Source organism: Oncorhynchus gorbuscha, linkage group LG07 (genome assembly GCF_021184085.1).
Source record: "Oncorhynchus gorbuscha isolate QuinsamMale2020 ecotype Even-year linkage group LG07, OgorEven_v1.0, whole genome shotgun sequence".
Taxonomy (NCBI): domain Eukaryota; kingdom Metazoa; phylum Chordata; class Actinopteri; order Salmoniformes; family Salmonidae; genus Oncorhynchus; species Oncorhynchus gorbuscha.
Genome location: NC_060179.1, coordinates 75,475,893 through 75,493,506, shown reverse-complemented (window position 1 = coordinate 75,493,506; position 17,614 = coordinate 75,475,893). Strand labels below are relative to the sequence as shown.

General features: G+C 42.0%; 1 protein-coding gene across 1 annotated transcript in view; it reads left to right on the top strand.

The window, feature by feature from the left end:
- LOC124040352 (leucine-rich repeat-containing protein 1-like) overlaps positions 1 to 17,280 on the top strand; it is a 39,870-nt gene extending 22,590 nt beyond the window's left edge. The window contains exons 9-14 of the mRNA XM_046357475.1: positions 2,000 to 2,118; positions 2,671 to 2,754; positions 5,197 to 5,312; positions 5,544 to 5,716; positions 12,616 to 12,755; positions 15,648 to 17,280. Coding sequence (XP_046213431.1) covers positions 2,000 to 2,118; positions 2,671 to 2,754; positions 5,197 to 5,312; positions 5,544 to 5,716; positions 12,616 to 12,755; positions 15,648 to 15,800 — 785 coding nt within the window. The 3' untranslated portion in view covers positions 15,801 to 17,280. The remainder of the gene's footprint in view (positions 1 to 1,999; positions 2,119 to 2,670; positions 2,755 to 5,196; positions 5,313 to 5,543; positions 5,717 to 12,615; positions 12,756 to 15,647) is intronic.
- Positions 17,281 to 17,614: the final 334 nt, after the last annotated feature.

The following is a 17,614-nucleotide window of genomic DNA, read 5'->3' as shown; positions in this document are numbered from 1 at the left end:
ATCAGTGTAAACTGAGCATAAATGGGAAGTTAATCTGAACAGATTAAAATATATTGCGTAGTTTTATCAAAAAGGTTAACCACATGGAGTCCACATTTGGTAACAGACCTGACTTATCACAGGTGATGTGGCCCTAGGGTACAATAGAATGGATGAATGGAAAATTTTATAATTAAATCCATTTAGCATTATTTGATTTAAAATAAAAAAATATTTATAATTTTTTTCCCAATAAGAAGACTGAGATACAAACATTGACCTCTTTGGTCGTGTTGCATGGAATCACAAAATGTTATGTTTTATTAGACTGCTCAAAAAAATAAAGGGAACACTTAAACAAGACAATGTAACTCCAAGTCAATCACACTTCTGTGAAATCAAACTGTCCACTTAGGAAGCAACACTGACCATAAATTTCACATGCTGTTGTGCAAATGGAATAGACAACAGGTGGAATTTATAGGCAATTAGCAAGACACCCCCCAATAAAGGAGTGGTTCTGCAGGTGGTGACCAAAGACCACTTCTCAGTTCCTATGCTTCCTGGCTGATGTTTTGGTCACTTTTGAATGCTGGCGGTGCTTTCACTCTAGTGGTAGCATGAGACGGAGTCTACAACCCACACAAGTGGCTCAGGTAGTGCAGCTCATCCAGGATGGCACATCAATGCGAGCTGTGGCAAGAAGGTTTGCTGTGTTTGTCAGCATAGTGTCCAGAGCATGGAGGCGCTACCAAGAGACAGGCCAGTACATCAGGAGACGTGGAGGAGGCCGTAGGAGGGCAACAACCCAGCAGCAGGACCGCTACCTCCGCCTTTGTGCAAGGAGGAGCACTGCCAGAGCCCTGCAAAATGACCTCCAGCAGGCCACAAATGTGCATGTGTCTGCTCAAACGGTCAGAAACAGACTCCATGAGGGTGGTATGAGGGCCCGACATCCACAGGTCGGGGTTGTGCTTACAGCCCAACATCGTGCTGGATGTTTGGCATTTGCCAGAGAACACCAAGATTGGCAAATTCACCACTGGCACCCTGTGCTCTTCACAGATGAAAGCAGGTTCACACTGAGCACGTGACAGACGTGACAGAGTCTGGAGATGCCATGGAGAACATTCTGCTGCCTGCAACATCCTCCAGCATGACCGGTTTGGCGGTGGGTCAGTCATGGTGTGGGGTGGCATTTCTTTGGGGGGCCACACAGCCCTCCATGTGCTCGCCAGAGGTAGCCTGACTGCCATTAGGTACCGAGATGAGATCCTCAGACCCCTTGTGAGACCATATGCTGGTGCGGTTGGCCCTGGGTTCCTCCTAATGCAAGACAATGCTAGACCTCATGTGGCTGGAGTGTGTCAGCAGTTCCTGCAAGAGCAAGGCATTGATGCTATGGACTGGCCCGTCCGTTCCCCAGACCTGAATCCAATTGAGCACATCTGGGACATCATGTCTCGCTCCATCCACCAATGCCACGTTGCACCACAGACTGTCCAGGAATTGGCCGATGCTTTAGGCCAGGTCTGGGAGGAGATCCCTCAGGAGACCATCCGCCACCTCATCAGGAGCATGCCCAGGCATTGTAGGGAGGTCATACAGAAACGTGGAGGCCACACACACTACTGAGCCTCATTTTGACTTGTTTTAAGGATATTACATCAAAGTTGGATCAGCCTGTAGTGTGGTTTTCCACTTTAATTTTGAGTGTGACTCCAAATCAGACCTCCATGGGTTGATAGATTTGATTTCCATTGATAATTTTTGTGTGATTTTTGTTGTCAGCACATTCAACTGTGTAAAGAAAAAAGTATTTAATAAATATATTTCATTCAGATCTAGGATGTGTTATTTTAGTGTTCCCTTTATTTTTTGGAGCAGTGTATATTGTTTTGTTAGCCATAGGTATTGGTGCCAATTAACTTGTTTCATGAATTATAATGATTCCCATGCTATCCTGACTACCCTCATGTATATGTCTGCATCACAGTAAGTAAGGCTTTTTGTTTTGCAGGAAAACTAAGGCGACTGTCTATATTGAAAGCAGACCAGAATCGTCTTACCCAGCTGCCAGAGAGCATTGGCAACTGTGAGAGTCTCACTGAACTGATGCTCACAGAGAATCAGTTACAGGTGTGTTTTTGATAGCACTGTAGTTCCTCATATATACATACTGTTGTGAGGGCAGGTTTGACCCAATTAAGTAATGACCCAATTACTTTTCTGTTATGTAATCGAAACGGTTTCATCCAACGTCAAGCAGTTTAATTTATGTGCTAACAAGGTCAGAACATTGTTCTCTTTAGCTACTGTTGATTTCTACAGTAGTAATTACCCACCTCTGATGGCTGTGCTCTTCTGTCCTTGGAAAGACCTAAGGATCTACAGTACAGCATGACACAATTTCGTTTTCCTTCTGAAGGGATGCATCTCCTATAATCTTGTAGCCTTTGACCTTCATTATGCCCTTAGTCTTCACTTCCTAAGAGGCTAAAAACATCTAAGTGTGCACCAGGGACTTATCCTCATTTTGGCACAAACAATTAGATTTGTTTATTTCATCCTGACAGGAGGACTGTGTAAGTAATCCCCATGCTGGGCCACATGCCAGTCAAGTGTCACTGCTATACCCATTACTATATGTGCAAAATGTCGTTGTTTCTTACTGGTTGTTTCCCTCTTTAGAGTGTGCCAAGAAGTATTGGAAAACTAAAGAGACTCTCCAACTTCAACTGTGACAGAAACCGATTAGCATCATTACCAAAAGAGGTATGCTATGGTCTTTCCACATGTAGTAGTTTGAAGCAAATAAGAATTGTGAGACTTGTTGAGACTTGTTGCTTCAAAGGGCACCACAGTTCATAGTCTACTATATTATGGGCTTAGATCATATCTTTATCTTGTAAATGTTTTATGTTACGAGGACACGACTCCTCTTCCTTTGTTTCTTTCTGTGATAAAATAAGGGCTTGTTTAATGGCTCGAAGTTTGACTCCATCTTCCTTTGTGATTTTACCATATTTATCACATTTGTGAAGTCGCTCCACAGTACATTGATTTACAACACAATCCTTGTATTATATGAAGGAGTGCACTGTTTAGACTGGATCAAAAAGCAATCTGTCCCCTTGCTGCTGTGAGGTACTTTTTAAAATGATTTCAAACGGTCACTTTCTCCAATTGACAGAACTTGTTTCCTAGCTCTGCTGTAGAAATAACCCCCCCCTCACTAAATGTGAGGGAACTGTCTATTTGCATGTAATGCTAAGCTAACCATTTTACCCTAAGCAAAATGCTTGTGCATGCTCAGTCTGAACATGCTCAGAAAAAGGCTGATTTAAACCTTGATCGCATCTCATTTTGCCTCCATGATTTACCCTGCTGCTCGGATCAATGATGTAAAATCATAGAAGCTTCAGTCATGAGTAAGTGTAATCTGGTTAGTGCATCCCCCAGTAATCACTGTGATTTGCATGCAGAACTTATCTGCACTAGACTTGACCCCTTTTGATTTTAGTGGGAATTGCGAAATGCTAATCCTCATACCTGCTAACCAGGAAATCCAGTTTCTGTGAACTGAATCTCATTCAGTAGAAGCATACAGAATGCCACTGTGGCACTATGCAGACCAATGTCGATTATCAAATCGCCCCGGAGAACTCTTTCACAAAGGCTATCTCCCACTGTGACTGTCTTCACCTAAGACATGGCTGTGCCACTCATCATTCCTGGCATGTGACTGTCTATACAGTAGCAGCTGCATGATTTTAGCTCCTAGGCTGGTGGCATGCTATCTTTTGTTTCCAGGAGATTCGAGCGCAGACAGCAAACGCACTGTTTTTCCCAGACAAAATATGCACCCCCCCCACAATCCATTTATTTTCTATTATCTTCTGCAGTTCTCTGGTGTGTTCAGCTACGGTTTATTCTCCGAGTGCTGTGTTTATTCTAGCCTCTTGTCTGTTGGAGAGAAAGCAAGCTCCCTCTGGTTAAATCTTTATCTGAAAGGCCCTTTAGTGATTATACAATGCCCCTGTGTCTCAGTCACGCAAACAGTTCAGTGTGTGAGTCCACAGCACTTGGCCTAGATAATGAATTGATAGTGTCATTGTTTTATTGTCTCAAACCGTGAATGCTGCATGACGTTTCTAATGTTAACTGTAGTCCTGGTACCAGACAAGCACTTGTTTACCACAATACCGTGGTGTTAGGTATGTGGTTGATTTTTAAATCAATATTTACGACTCATTGATAATTGGCTCAAAGTATCAAAGGCTGATATTAGCTTATTTCCATTTTAATGCAAATATTTTAACAATATTCATATCTACTTAAGAAGATCTCCATAGACAAACAATGTATCTGGTATTGATGTTTGAGCGTAGGCCCATGCATGTAGTCCTTTGTGTAGTCCTTTGAGCTAGACTTTGAGTAGTCTACTTCGTAGCCTACTAACTGGGATTCCTGTTGGTATTTGGACTTCTCTTCTTCCCTCGTCTTGAACTCTTATTTACTCCAGTGAGGGCTTCAGCTTAGCCAGATCCTTTTAACATGATGAGACTCCATTACTGTATTTGGTTCCTGTTCAAGTCTGTCTGGCCAATGACTGATTTAGTTAGTAGATTAGTCTTACTACAGAGCTTTAGCTGGCCCATCAGGTCCCTACCTTAACACACTAGTAATTGCAGCTAATTTTAGCTCCTAATCTGCCAAACACCTTAGCCGTTCAATACATTTTAGTAATTTAGCAGACAGACACCCTTATCCAGAACAAATTTCCTATTTTTATTTATTTTTATACTAGTCCCCTGTGGGAATCGAACCCACAATCCTGGCATTGCGAATGCCATGCTCTACCAACTAAGCTACACAGGATTTTAAATATGCCCATTTCTATGGCAAAGCTCCCAAATGCTCTGAATGGTTTACCTTTCTATGCCCAATACACTAAATGGATATTTTGAACAATGAAGGTATACACACACTCACACCATATTTTTCTGTGGTTTTGTAATGGTAAAGTAAAAATGTAACTTTTAGATTTTTTATATTTTACTTAAATTGTTCTAACCAAAGCCTTTTCCCTCTTCCTCCCTGCAAGATGTCTGTGTGCCTCAGAACACGGAACAAATATGCAATTGTGTGGGTGAACTAAAGACTAAACCCACAGTTTTCACGTCTTACTTGTATGTCTTTCCTACCCAAATCGAGATTGGAGGTTGCAGTAGCCTGAATGTCTTCTGTGTACGTGAGAACAGGCTTACAAGGATTCCCTCTGAGATCTCTCAGGCCTCAGAGCTGCATGTGTTCGATGTCTCCGGAAATAGGTAGGCTACATTAACATTCAATGCCACTTTATTAACCTTTTTAATCATATACAATATTCACATTTGAATATACACCAGACCCAGTAAAGCTTTTAGATGTGACTGGTGCTCACAATAAATCATATTTGACACCAATAGACTTGTTCTTAGCTGTCCACAAATCAATCAGGTTCACAAAACATTTTGCAATATTCTTCTGAAGCCTGTCTATACCATGTCATCTCTCTCCAGACTGCTCCACCTACCCATTTCTCTGACTGCGCTGCGACTCAAGGCCCTGTGGCTGTCAGAGAACCAGTCGCAGCCTCTGCTCACCTTCCAGAATGACATAGACCCAGAGTCTGGGGAAAAGGTGCTCACCTGTGTTCTCCTGCCCCAGCAGCCTTTAGAACCAGAGAGTAAAGGTAAGGTCTTCTCGTGGTCTTCTAACTCAGTAGCCTTGTGGTTTGTGTTCGCCCTGAGATTGGAAAGTTTTGGAGTTCGATCCCTGGCCGAGTCACCAAAGACCTGTGAAAAATGTGACCTGATGTGTATCTGCTTGGCACTCAGCATTAAGGAGGTAGATTAGGGGTAAGGCCTGCTATAGACAAGGGTCCTGTCCAGGGGTTGTACTTGTACATATAGCTGCCTTAGGCTCCTGCTCCTGTTTCTGTAGCCCATCTCCCATGAGTTTTTCCACCTCGCACAATCCAAGGCTCGTGCAAGATTACTTACTCTCGGTCTGTCTGGGTTTTCCGTGCATCGGCAGGACAGAGCAGCTACATCTGGTAAAACGAGGGGCGGGGTGTGGGTCTTTTTGTCAATAACAGCTAGTGCGCAATGTCTATTAAAGAAGTCTTGAGGTATAGCTCACCTGAGGTAGAGTACCTCATGATAAGCTGTAACAAGAGTTCTTATATAAACTCAGCAAAAAAGGAAACCTCCTCTCACTGTCAGCTGCGTTTATTTTCAGCAAATTTCACGTGTAAATATTTGTATGAACATAACAAGATTCAACAACTGAGACATAAACTAAACAAGTTCCACAGACATGTGACTAACAGAAATGGAATAATGTGTCCCTGAACAAAGCAGGGGTCAAAAGTAACAGTCAGTATCTGGTGTGGCCACCAGCTGCATTAAGTACTGCAGTGCATCTCCTCCTCATGGACTGAACTAAATGTGCCAGTTCTGTGAGATGTTACTTTACTCTTCCACCAAGGCACCTGCAAGTTCCCGGAGATTTCTGGGGGGGAATGGCCCGAGCCCTCAGATCCAACAGGTCCCGGACGTGCTCAATGGGAATGAGATCCGGGCTCTTCACTGGTCATGGCAGAACACTGACATTCCTGTCTTGCAGGAAATCATGCACAGAACGAGCAGTATGGCTGGTGGCATTGTCATGCTGAAGGGTTATGGATAAACCTGGGTACCACATGAGGGAGGAGGATGTCTTCCCTGTAACGCACAGCGTTGAGATTGCCTGCAATGACAACAAGCTCAGGCCGATTATGCTGTGACACACCACCCCAGACCATGACGGACGCTCCACCTACAAATCGATCCCGCTCCAGAGTACAGGCCTCGGTGTAACGCTCATTCCTTCGTTCCATAAACGCGAATCCAACCATCACCCCTGGTGAGACAAAACTGCGACTCGTCAGTGAAGAGCACTTTTTGCCAGTCGTGTCTGGTCCAGCGACAGTGGGTTTGTGTTTATAGGTGACGTTGTTGCCGGTGATGTCTGGTGAGGACCTGCCTTACAACTGGTCTACAAGCCCTCAGTCCAGCCAACCTCAGCCGGTTGCAGACAGTCTGAGCACTGGAGGGATTGTGCATTCCTGGTGTAACTCGGGCAGTAGTTGTTGCCATCCTGTCTCTGTCCCGCAGGTGTGATGTTCGGATGTACCAATCCTGTGCAGGTGAGGATAATCAGCTGTCCATCCTGTCTCTCTCTGTAGCGCTGTTTTAGGCGCCTCACAGTACGGACATTTCAATTATTGCTCTGGCCACATCTGCAGTCCTCATGCCTTGCAGCATGCCTAAGCATGTTCACAAAGATGAGCAGGGACCCTGGGCATCTTTCTTTTGGTGTTTTTCAAAGTCAGCAGAAAGGCCTTTTTAGTGTCCTAAGTTTTCACAACTATGACCTTAATTGCCTACCGTCTGTAAGCTGTTAGGTCTTAACGACCGTTCCACAGGTGCATGTTCATTAATTGTTTACGGTTCATTGAACAAGCATGGGAAGTGTTTAAACCCTTTACAATGAAGATTTGTCAAGTTATTTGGATTTTATGAATTATCTTTGAAAGACCGGGTCCTGAAAAAGGGATGTTTGTATTTTTGCTGAGTTTATATTCGTAGCTGTCTATTTAACACAACAAACCGATGCTGGCACTAAAGACAGCACTCAATGAGCTGGATAAGGTCGTAAAGCAAACAAGAAAATGCTCATCCAGAAGTGGCGCTCCTAGTGGCCGGTGACTTTAATGCAGTCAATCTTAAATCTGTTTTACCTAATTTCTACCAGCATGTCACATGTGCAACCAGAGGAGAAAAAAACAACCTCTAGACCACCTTTACTCCACACACAGAGAGCTAGCTAGCTAGCTAGCTTATGGTTGAAGTAATGTGTGTAAAAAAACTTCCATAACCATCTACCTTAGTACCTTTCTTCGCCTGTTCGCTAGCTTTCAGCTGACTGGTGTTAGCTAGCTAATAAGGCTAACGTTAGCTGCTGGACTTCGGATAAGCAAGCAAACATTAGCTAGCTACCTAACTAATCAAAATATCGGTTTGCATTTATTGATTAACCTGAGCTTGTATACCACCATTTAGCTAGCTATCCACAGTAGCCTAGTTTTGTTCATGTATGGTTAGTATCCACAGTAGCCTAGTTTTGTTCATTTATGGTTAGTATGAGTATTCATACTCAATTTACCTCACATGAAGTATGGCTATGGTTAGAATGCCAAAAGTTTCTGGATGTCGTACTACAGTCAACAAAATATAAAGTATACGAGCAGTGGCCACTGTTTCCTTGCTTTTTAGGCCCCAAAAGGCAATTCTTTAGATTTGAAGAAAACGGCTAAAAAATATACATCTGAAGTCTGAGAGAGGATACAAATTCTTAGCTTTAGCTATGTTCTGCAATGTAATAAAGTAATGACTTTTCAAATAAGTTACGTTATAAGTTATGTTGGCTGACAATTTGTTAGCTACGCTAGCTTTACGAACAGCAAAGCATAATAAAAACCGAGCGGCTCGATTCGGTCTTATGTAGCAAAATTGTATTGTTTTTTAAAAGATGTTTGTTGCATTGAATAAAAGTAGAGACTCGGCGTTCAAATGGTATCATACACTACAGTTGAGGAACAATGGGGAAGTAATTCTGCTTTGTAAGTTGATATACTTGTAACCTCACTTGAGAAAATGGCCCTCGAATGTTTTGGTAAACCGACTGGCAAGTTCTGCTTTGTCTATACCCATTCAACATTGTTCATACCCTCTTAAGCCTTAGCCCCCCCATCTCTTTAAGGAGTCGCATGTGAGGCCATGTACTAAAAACAACCAAAGATCTCAAGACTAAAGGCTGGTTTACACTATGACAGTTGCACCGACGACATTAACATTCTATTGTCGTCCAACAAACTTGTAGTTATGAAAAAGAATCAACACAAACTACAGGCTGCATATCAGCAAAATAGTGTAACTAGTGTATTTGAACACCATTTAAATGCACCTGTTTTAAAAATTTATTTAGTAAGTCAATACAGAAAACCAGACAACTAAAAGCAACATTCTAAACAATGTTTTAGTTCGTTTTTGGCTTGTTAGCTGAATAATGACCAGATCATATAGCTGTCAACTTTATATAATTTGTCTTAATTTAAAAATATATATATACACACGGTTGGAGTCATTAACTTGTTTTTCAACCACTCCAAGTTTCTTGTTAACAAATTATAGTTTTGGCAAATCGGTTTTGACATCTACTTTGTGCATGACACAAGTCATTTTTCCAACAATTGTTTAGACGGATTATTTCACTTATAATTCACTGTCACAATTCCAGTGGATCAGAAGTTTACATAAACTAAGTTGACTGTGCCACCGCTTGGAAAATTCCAGAAAATGGTACCTGTGGATGTATTTCAAGGCCTACCTTCAAACTCAGTGCCTCTTTGCTTGACATCATGGGAAAATCAAAAGAAATCAGCAAAGAAATTGTAGACCAAGTCTGCTTCATCCTTGGGAGCAATTTCCAAACGCCTGAAGGTACCACCATCTGTACAAACAATAGTACGCAAGTATAAACACCACTGTGGTGCGGAAAGTGCAAATCAATCCCAGAACAACAGCAAAGGACCTGTTGATGATGCTGGAGGAAACAGGTACAAAAGTATCTATAGCCACAGTAAAATGATTCCTATATCAACATAACCTGAAAGGCCGCTCGGCAAGGAAGAAGCCACGGCTCCAAAACCGGCATTAAAAAAGCCAGTACTTCGGGTTGCAACTGCACATGGGGACAAATAACATACTTCTTGGAGAAATGTCCTCTGGTCTGATGAAAGAAAAATAGAACTGTTTGGCCATAATGTCCATTATGTTTGGAGCGAAAGAGGGAGGCTTGCAAGCCGAAGAACACCATCCCAACCGTGAAGAATGGGGGGTGGCAGCATCATGTTGTGGGGGGTGCTTTGCTGCAGGAGGGACTGGTGCACTTCACAAAATAGATGGCATCATGAGGGAAGAAAATTATATGGATATATTGAATCAACATCTCAAGACATCAGTCAGGAAGTTAAAGCTTGGTCGCAAATGGGTTCTTCCAAATGGACAATGACCCCCAAGAATACAGCCGAAGTTGTGTCAAAATGGCTTAAGGACAACAAAGTCAAGGTATTGGAGTGGCCATCACCTCAATCGCATAGAACATTTGGTCAGAATTGAAAAAGTGTGTGCGAGCAAGGATGCCAACAAACCTGACTCAGTTACACCAGCTCTGTCAGGAGGAATGGGCCAAAATTCACCCAACTTATTGTGGGAAGCTTGTGGAAGGCTACCCAACATATTTGACCCAAGTTAAACAATTTAAAGGCAATGCTACCAAATACTAATTGAGTGCATGTAAACTTCTGACCCACTGGGAATGGGATGAAATAAATAAATCATTCTCTCTACTATTATTCTGATATTTCACATTTTTTAAATAGTGGTGCTCCTAACTAACTTGACGGAATTTTTCCTAGGATTAAATGTCAGGGATTGTGATAAACCGAGTTTAACATTTAAAGGTTTATGTAAACTTCAGACTTTAACTGTGTATGTACACACACACACACACACACACACACACACACACACACACACACACACACACACACACACACACACACACACACACACACACACACACACACACACACACACACACACACACACACACACACACACACACACACACACACACACACACACATTATATGTGTATATATGAGTTATCTATTTTACCCTTCTTTTTTCTTCCCGATTTCGATCTTTTATTGCTTCCTGAGCCAGCTGGGGAGCTGCAGCGAAGGTAGAGGCATGCGTCTTCTGAAACATGACCTGCCAAACCGCGTTTCTTAACACCCTCCCGCTTAACCCAGAAGTCAAAAATCAAATCCAATGCACATACACATGTTTGCACATACACATGGTTAGCAGATGTTGATGTGAGAGTAGCGATATGCTTGTGCTTCTAGTTCCTACCGTGCAGTAATATCTAACAAGTAATCTAACAATTTCACAATGACTACCTTAAACACACAAATGTAAAGGAATGAATATGTACATATAAATATCTGGATGAGCGATGGCCGTGCGGTATAGGCAAGATGCAGTAGATGGTATAGAATACAGTATATACATGTGAGATGAGTAATGTAGGGTATATAAATATTAGTGTCATTGTTTAAAGTGACTTGTGATACATTTATTACATCCAATTTAATTATTAAGTTATACTTTTTGGGGATTAAAGTAGGTTCTGGTGGCGCTTTTTCTCCCAAATTTCGTGGTATCCAATTGTTAGTAGTTACTATCTTGTCTCATCGCTACAACTCCCGTACGGTCTCGGGAGAGACGAAGGTCGAAAGCCATGTGTCCTCAGAAACACAACCCAACCAATCCTCACTGCTTCTTAACACAGCGCGCCTCCAACCCGTAAGGCAGCCGCACCAATATGTCGGAGGAAACACCATGCACCTGGATACCTTGGTTGGCGCGCACTGCGCCCGGCCTGCCACAGGAGTCGCTGGTGCGCGATGAGACAAGGATATCCCTACCGGCAAAACCCTCCCTAACCCAGACGACGCTAGGCAAATTGTGCGTCACCCCACGGACCTCCCGTCGTGGCCGGCTGCGACACAGCCTGGGCGCCAACCCAGAGTCTCTGTAACTGAGCTCTACCTGTAACTGTTCTGGATCTGGGCAAATGCTCTAACCCCCTCCCAACCCCACCCGAGGGCCAGGCCTGCTCCTTTGCTGTTTTTTGTGTGTTTTTTTTTTTTTTACTCCAGTGGATTGGATAGCTAAAGAGGCTTAACTCCTGACTGGCCTGCAGCCATTAAAAGCCTGCTGGGTGAGGTGAAGCAAGGAGACACTTGCTCGCTCACTCAGCTGAGTCCTGGAATAATCTAGGCCTGATCCAATTGTTGATTGGATAAAAAATAAAATCTCAAACTCCACAACCTGGTTACAGAACCCATATGTCATGTGTCTGATTTGATTCATTGAATGATTACAGCGTGTGCTCCTTGTTATGACCATCCTCCTTTAGTAATCCCTGATTTCTCTCGGAATGAGAGGAGTAAGTGTTTATGTTCATTTCTGTAACCCTTTGTTCAACAGATGAGGATCTAAGACTTTGAAGGTCAAGTCTGTGAGCTTGAGTTGGGGGGGGGTGGTGGTGGTGTGTGTTTAGCTTTCAGCTTGTGACTAAACTGGGATTTGAAACTGATCTACCCGGTTCCAAGCTCTCATTTATGAGCATTGTGTCACAAGCTGCACAAACTCTCAGCACTGTGTCATGGGACAGCTCCTCTTCACTGACATGATTGAGAGAACCAATCTGGGGGGGGGGTGTTGCAGAATGAGAACACGTCATACTAAACGTATACATTCGAATCTGTTGAATTAAGGCTACCATTGTCCGTATGTGGTAGTTTTCACAGGCCTTTCATGCATGTAATTAAGCATAATTTTGAAAAGCAAATGATTGCTTAAGATGTAAATTATGAATTTCCTTTCACAACATATCTAATGTATCCTGTTTTAGGCTCAGACAACCTTGCTCGCTGTGGTGCTCTGGAGAGCCTGGTGAATGACATGGTGGATGACACCTGGGGCGACAAGGCCATGAAGAGGATCAGTGCCATCCACTTCCTGGATGATGACGATGATGAGGATGATGAAAAGGTGAGAGGAAGGACGAGAAGTGTGTGTGTGTGGAGAGGAGCGTGTGAAGGGGAATGACAGGAGGCGATGGGGTAGAAAAGACAGAGGTCGTTTGAAACGTCATAACTGTCACAAGGGTCGTTTGAAAATTCAAAACTGTCACCACTCACGGGTCGTTTGAAATGTCAAAACTGGCGGGGCGCCAATCACTAAACAAAGAAAGAGATGCCGCTTGAATTAATGTTCAACTAATATAAAGCTATAGTCATTGAGTCCCTTAACTGGTTGAAAACTACGTTTCATCTTTTAGATCTTTTGAATTATGTCCAAGTGTACACTGAGTCTACAAAACATTAAGAACAGCTGCTCTTTCCAAGACAGCCTGACCTGGTGACTCCAAATAAAAGTTATTATTCCTTATTGATGTCACTTGTTAAATCCACTTAAAATCAGTGTAGCTGAAGGGGAGGAGACGGGTTAAATAACGATTTGAGACTTTTGATTGTGTATGTGTGCTATTCAGAGGGTGAAAGGTCAAGACAAAATATTTAAGGGGCTTTGAACGGGGTACGGTAGTAGGTGCCAGGCGCGCTGGTTTGTGTCAAGAACTGCAATACTCCTGGGTTTTTCACGCTCAACAATTTCCCGTGTGTATCAAGAATGGGCTTGCCATCCAAAGGACATCCAGCCAACTTGACACAACTTTGGGAGGCAATAGTCAACATGGGCAGCATCCCTGTGGAACGCTTTAGACACCTTGTAGAGTCCATGCCCCTAAAAATTGATGGCAAAAAATAACATTATATACAGTGCCTTCGGAAAGTACTGACTGCTAGACTTATTCCACATTTTGTTACGTTACAGCCTTATTCTAAAATTGAATAAATAAATACAAATCCTCAAATCTACACACATTACCCCATCATGACAAAGAAACAGGTTTTCAGAAATGTTTGCAAATGTATTTAAATCAAAACCATTCAGACCCTTTGCTATGAGATTCGAAATTGAGCTCAGGTGCAACTTGTTTCCATTGATCATCCTTCAGATGTTTCTACAACTTGATTAGAGTCCACCTGTGGTAAATTCAATTGATTGGACATGATTTGGGAAGAAACACACCTATCTATATAAGGTCCCACAGTTGACAGTGCATGTCAGAGAAAAAACCAAGCCATGAAGGAATTGTCCGTAGAGCTCAAATACAGGATTGTGTCGAAGCACAGATCTAGGGAAGGGTAGCAAAACATTTCTTCAGCATTGAAGATCCTCATGATCAGTGTCCTCATCCTTAAATGGAATAAGTTTGGAATCACCAAGACTCTTCCTACAGCTGGACGTTCCTGTAGAGCTCTACGGGCCTGCACATCCAATAGGTGACATCGTTCATCAGCCTGTCGTTCTTCCTGTAGACCACTTTTCCGTCCCAAAGCAGTTTCCGGTCCTTGGCAAGGAGGGGATGGTTGATGGCTGAAACGTACAGTTGATCCAGCCCCACTTTGAGCTCTGGTGGGTTTGCCCTTTGGTGTGGGAAACTCAACCACATAATCCTTAAGATAACCAAGTTGCTTGCCTGGTTCTTCTGGTGCTGCTGGTGGTTGAGGATGAAGCCTTTGTTGCTTTAGGCTTAGCTCCTAGATCTTTGTACCAAGACCTTTCCCTCAGCTGTTCTTTCCTCCTCTCTCCTTCCAGTGGAGACTATTCTTCCTTCTCCTCCTCCATTTCCTTTTCACCGGTCTTTGGTTCAGTCGTCATTTGTCTCGAAAGATTAGTGGAATCTGTGTGGGTAGCTGGACAGGTAGGATGACTGACAGTAAATGTGAACAGGTGGTCAGGTGACAGAGGAATGGATGAGCCTGAGGCAGGAATTCATTTAACCATAAAGTGGTATATTTACTGAGTAGTCTGTGCTACATAACAAAGGAAACAGAATAACAGGTATCCAATCAAATCCATAATCACACATAACAATCATTCATTATTAACATAATTAGGGAATTCAGCAATCCAGTTCATTAAGTCAATAGGAATCATCCTAGAGTCATTTAGGATTTTAACTATTTATCTTAATCATGAGAAGAATGAATAACCGATCACTGTTTATTAATCTATAATCCCCATTAGTTTATCAGAATCTATCAGTTCAGCAAACAATGACGTTTCATATTTCACCCTTTCAAGTGTCTTTATGTGTACATGTAATTTCATTACATATGAAACCATATATCGATGGCATAATTGGCCCGTGATGATCCGTAGGGTCGTGATCATTGACCATTCATGTTACGCAATAGGTTTGAAGCGTGCGCTCCAAGCCGCGCGCATAACTATAAACAATAACTGATGGCCCACTCTCCCGATCGCAACAGATAGTTCAGATGAAAGGTAACAGATTCGTTGGATTTACGTGGATTCATGTACGCATAGAACTTCTGGATTAGATGAAGTTAAGGAAGCGAAAGCGGCGATATCTAGCGATGGCGATTTCTTCCTTTTTATGGAGTTGAGATCTGTCGGACATTTCTACCTGACCTAATTAAAGCTCCCCTGGCCCAGTTGCGCAAGTGGCCATGAATTAAAGGTTTGTTCCACTTACTCGATGGGTTTGAATACTTTCAGAATGCACTGTATGTTGCTATTAAGGCAATAGCAATTTTTATTAAATTTGCAAACATTTCTAAAAACCGGTGTTCACTTTGTCATTATGGGGTATTGTGTGTGTGTGTGTGTGTGTGTAGATTGAGGATTTATTTTTATGTAATCCATTTTAGAATAAGGCTGTAACATAACAAAATGTGGGGGAAAAATCAAGGGGTCTGAATACTTTCCTAATGCACGGCATAATGAGATACCTGTTGTAGAATCTGGCCATCTTTCTGTTTCTCTTCACTGTTCCTCTGTCTCCTCCTACAGGGAAGGCTGATGCGACAAGCCACTCCTCACCCAGGTGAGTTAAAGACTATGAAGAAAGCGGTGGAGAACCTCCGCAACGACCTGAACGCTGCCAAAGCTCTGGATTCCAACAAAAACGAGGTCAATAACACTACAGTCACCACGTCTGTGTGACTTCTACCTCAGAAACATTCTGATCTCCTGTGTCTCTCGCCATGTTCTTCTGCACCACCACCAGAACCTTCTTTAATCCCACAAACCCCTCCTGCGGCCTCCCTACCTAGCCCTTCTGCGGCTCAACCCTGGGTCTCTGCTGTGATCCTTTTGTCCAGTACCTTACTTCATCTCCAATACACACCATGGTATCTGGCTCAGACTACCAGGGCCCATGTGCCTTCTTTTCAAACTGTTGTGCTATATTTTTTAACATAGCAATAATCTGCACAGGTGTGGTCCTTTTCAAAGACATTTGAAAAATGTTGCTTTTTAAAGATTTATTTCTACATTTCTTTTTAAATGGACAATAGGTAGTTGCACTACTGTAAGTCTTTAGTATGTTAAATATGGTTGACATCTTCATAAATATTATATTTGTTTTATTTTTTAGAACACTGGGTGAATTATTATTTTTTTGTTGAAAATTTCGGGATACTTGACCAACTGATTTAAGGATTACTGTATAGTCATTTTGTGAATATTGATAATTTTATACTTTTTTGGCAGCTCAGATGGTGTAAATTAAAACAATGTATAGCAAGTTTCTTAATCTATGGCAGAATTGTTCTTAACGTTATTACTTTGTACGTATTTTATTTCCTTTTAAGTAAAAATATGAACAAAAATGCAGTTGCTAATGTCTTATCGTAATTGACTTTGGGTGAATAGACGGCCTCAACTCGTTTCTATGCCATTGTTTATCTTCTTAATCAAATCCTAAACAAATTTTGATATAGACATGTTTTGTAATTAAGGGCTAATGCAGTGAGCAACGTGTACCTTAACCACAACAGATTGAGTGGAAGTGACAGGGCTGTCTTTCTTTTATTGCGCTTCACTGCTTTGAAATGTTTTCTTAAGTAGATACTGGGCGGCAGGTAGCGTAGCGGTTAAGTGTTGGGCCAGTAACCGAAGGGTTGCTGATTTGAATCCCTGAGCCGACTAAGGAACAAACAAAAAAATCGGTGACCTTGAGCAAGGTGCTTAACCCTAATTGGTCCTCTAAGTCACTCTGGATAAGAGCATCTGCTCAATGACTAAAATGTAAATACTTTATCGGAAACTGCAGAATTTTTCAATGTCTTTTAACACATGTGCATTGGACTTTCAATGGCCAATTTCATTCCACGCAAAAGGAAATGAGGACCATGGTGGAACCGTTTGGAAAATGCAGTTTAAGCATGAACTCATACACTTAGTTTTTTTGTGTCTTAATAAAAACAATTTGTTGTTCAAATGGTATACGATAACAATGATTTTAGTTTTGTTTGTTGTATTACCAGGAGGAACATATACATTTGTTTTATCTTTATTTTTAAATTATTTTCTTTAGTTATCAAGCTGCACATAAACACAATCTCAAATAGGCACGGACACTGAGCCTACAGATTTGGATGCCTTTTACCCACTGATAAAATTAAAGGGGTTTAAAACGAAACATGGTTCGTTATTTCTTAAACACGTTTTTAGATTTGGTTGTCCGTTAGGTCTTTAGTGTTTCAGCCTTTAGACCTTTAAGTTTTCACCATGTCAAATCATAAACTCCATGCAATAAAATGTGTATATGCCGTTAATTGGATTAGATTACACTTGAAAGGAAATCGCTCCTACTTTGTTTTGTCATCGCCCATTTGATAAGTACTCATCAGGGTGGTCATTGATAACATCAGTACTTTCCCCTCACCCATTATTCTCCTGTTCTGTCTATCCAGACTTTTATTGCATGATGTGTGTGTGTGTGTGTGTGTGTGTGTGTGTGTGTGTGTGTGTGT